This window comes from Aureococcus anophagefferens (genome assembly GCF_000186865.1).
Source record: "Aureococcus anophagefferens unplaced genomic scaffold AURANscaffold_770, whole genome shotgun sequence".
In the NCBI taxonomy this organism is placed as follows: domain Eukaryota; class Pelagophyceae; order Pelagomonadales; family Pelagomonadaceae; genus Aureococcus; species Aureococcus anophagefferens.
This window is the reverse complement of record NW_008706073.1, coordinates 3,624-4,872: the sequence shown is the minus strand read 5'-3', so window position 1 is coordinate 4,872 and position 1,249 is coordinate 3,624. Positions and strand designations below refer to the sequence as shown.

The window sequence follows — 1,249 nt, the reverse complement described above, 5'->3', positions numbered from 1 at the left end:
CGCGGTCATACGAGTCTCACGAGAGCGCTGTCGACGCGTCGAACCGCGCGAGAGACATCATTGCGCCGAGTTCAGGATCGCTGCACGATGCACTCGTGTTGACCAAGTTATTGAAGGGGGTGCGCGCCCGACTGCGTCCGTCCGGGGAGGGGAGGCAGGCCCACTGAGGGACCCCCGCGGAGGGAACCAGACCGAGCAGGCGCGGGGCGGTAGCTCCTGCGTGGGCTCCAGGGGCCACTCAAGGTCGGTCTCTCCGTGGACCGGGGGAGGTTGAGAAGGACCACCACCACCGTGCACGGGGACAGGAACTCCGGCTCGACCAGGCCGATTCAACCTCAGGACCACGAATGGCTAGCCGAGGGCACCGCCGAAGAGGATGCTCGTGGTCAGCGAGCGGGAGAAACAAAAGGAAGCGTCCAGATCGAAGAACCGCGGCCCGCGGCCGCGTCGATGTAGAAGAGGAGGACGCCGCTGAGGAAGAGAGGAATATGAACAAAATCAGGTCGAGCGCCGCGGAGGAAGCGCCGCAATCTCGCTGGCGTGGGCGACGAAGAACTCGCCGAACGTCGACGCGAAGGCGCGAGCAAGATCGTCGCGCAGCTCCGCGAGGCCGCCGCGCGGGAGCGGCGGTGCGCCCGACGCGGCCAAAAAAGCGGCGAAGCCGACGTCGGAGCACGACGAGAGCGCCGGCGCCCGCGCGCCGCGCCACCAGCGCGCCGCCGCCTCGCGGCCCTGGCGGCCGTAGGCGTTCTCGACGCTCGCGAACCACGCGCGTCGGGGAGCATCCAGGCCGAGCCGCGTCACGCGCGACGCCGGGCACTCGAGGCAGACGTGGGCCATGTCCGCGGCCGTCCCGCGGACGTAGAGCCCGCAGAGGTCGCAGTAGCCCGGCCGCTCGCGGCCCCGGGCCGCCCACCGGACGAGCCGCGTCTGCGGCGCGAGGCGGCACGTCCCGCCCAAGATGGCGACGAGCGCGGTCTCCCGCCGGTCGCCCGCCGCGCGCTGCTCCAGGATCCAGGTCCGCCGCCACTCGCGGCTCGGGCGGACGGCGCGGAAGAGCGCGAGGTCGCTGACGCCCGCGGCCTGCCGCTCCGCGTACTCGCGGGCGGCGCGACCGACCGCGGCGCGCCACTGGCCGCGGTCGTCGCCCGCGCTCGGTGGCTGGAGCCCGAGGGTCTGGCACGCGTCGAGCGCGGCCGCGACGCAGGAGAACGCGGCCGCCGCAGGCGCCGCCCGGACCGCGGCGTCG

At 73.1% G+C, this 1,249-nt stretch overlaps 1 protein-coding gene across 1 annotated transcript in view; it reads right to left on the bottom strand.

The window, feature by feature from the left end:
* Window positions 1-498: 498 nt before the first annotated feature.
* Window positions 499-1,249, bottom strand: part of AURANDRAFT_69006 (hypothetical protein) — a gene marked incomplete at both ends in the record, with an annotated part of 4,238 nt that continues 3,487 nt past the window's right edge. Inside the window, one exon of the mRNA XM_009044752.1 lies at window positions 499-1,083. Coding sequence (XP_009043000.1) covers window positions 499-1,083 — 585 coding nt within the window. The remainder of the gene's footprint in view (window positions 1,084-1,249) is intronic.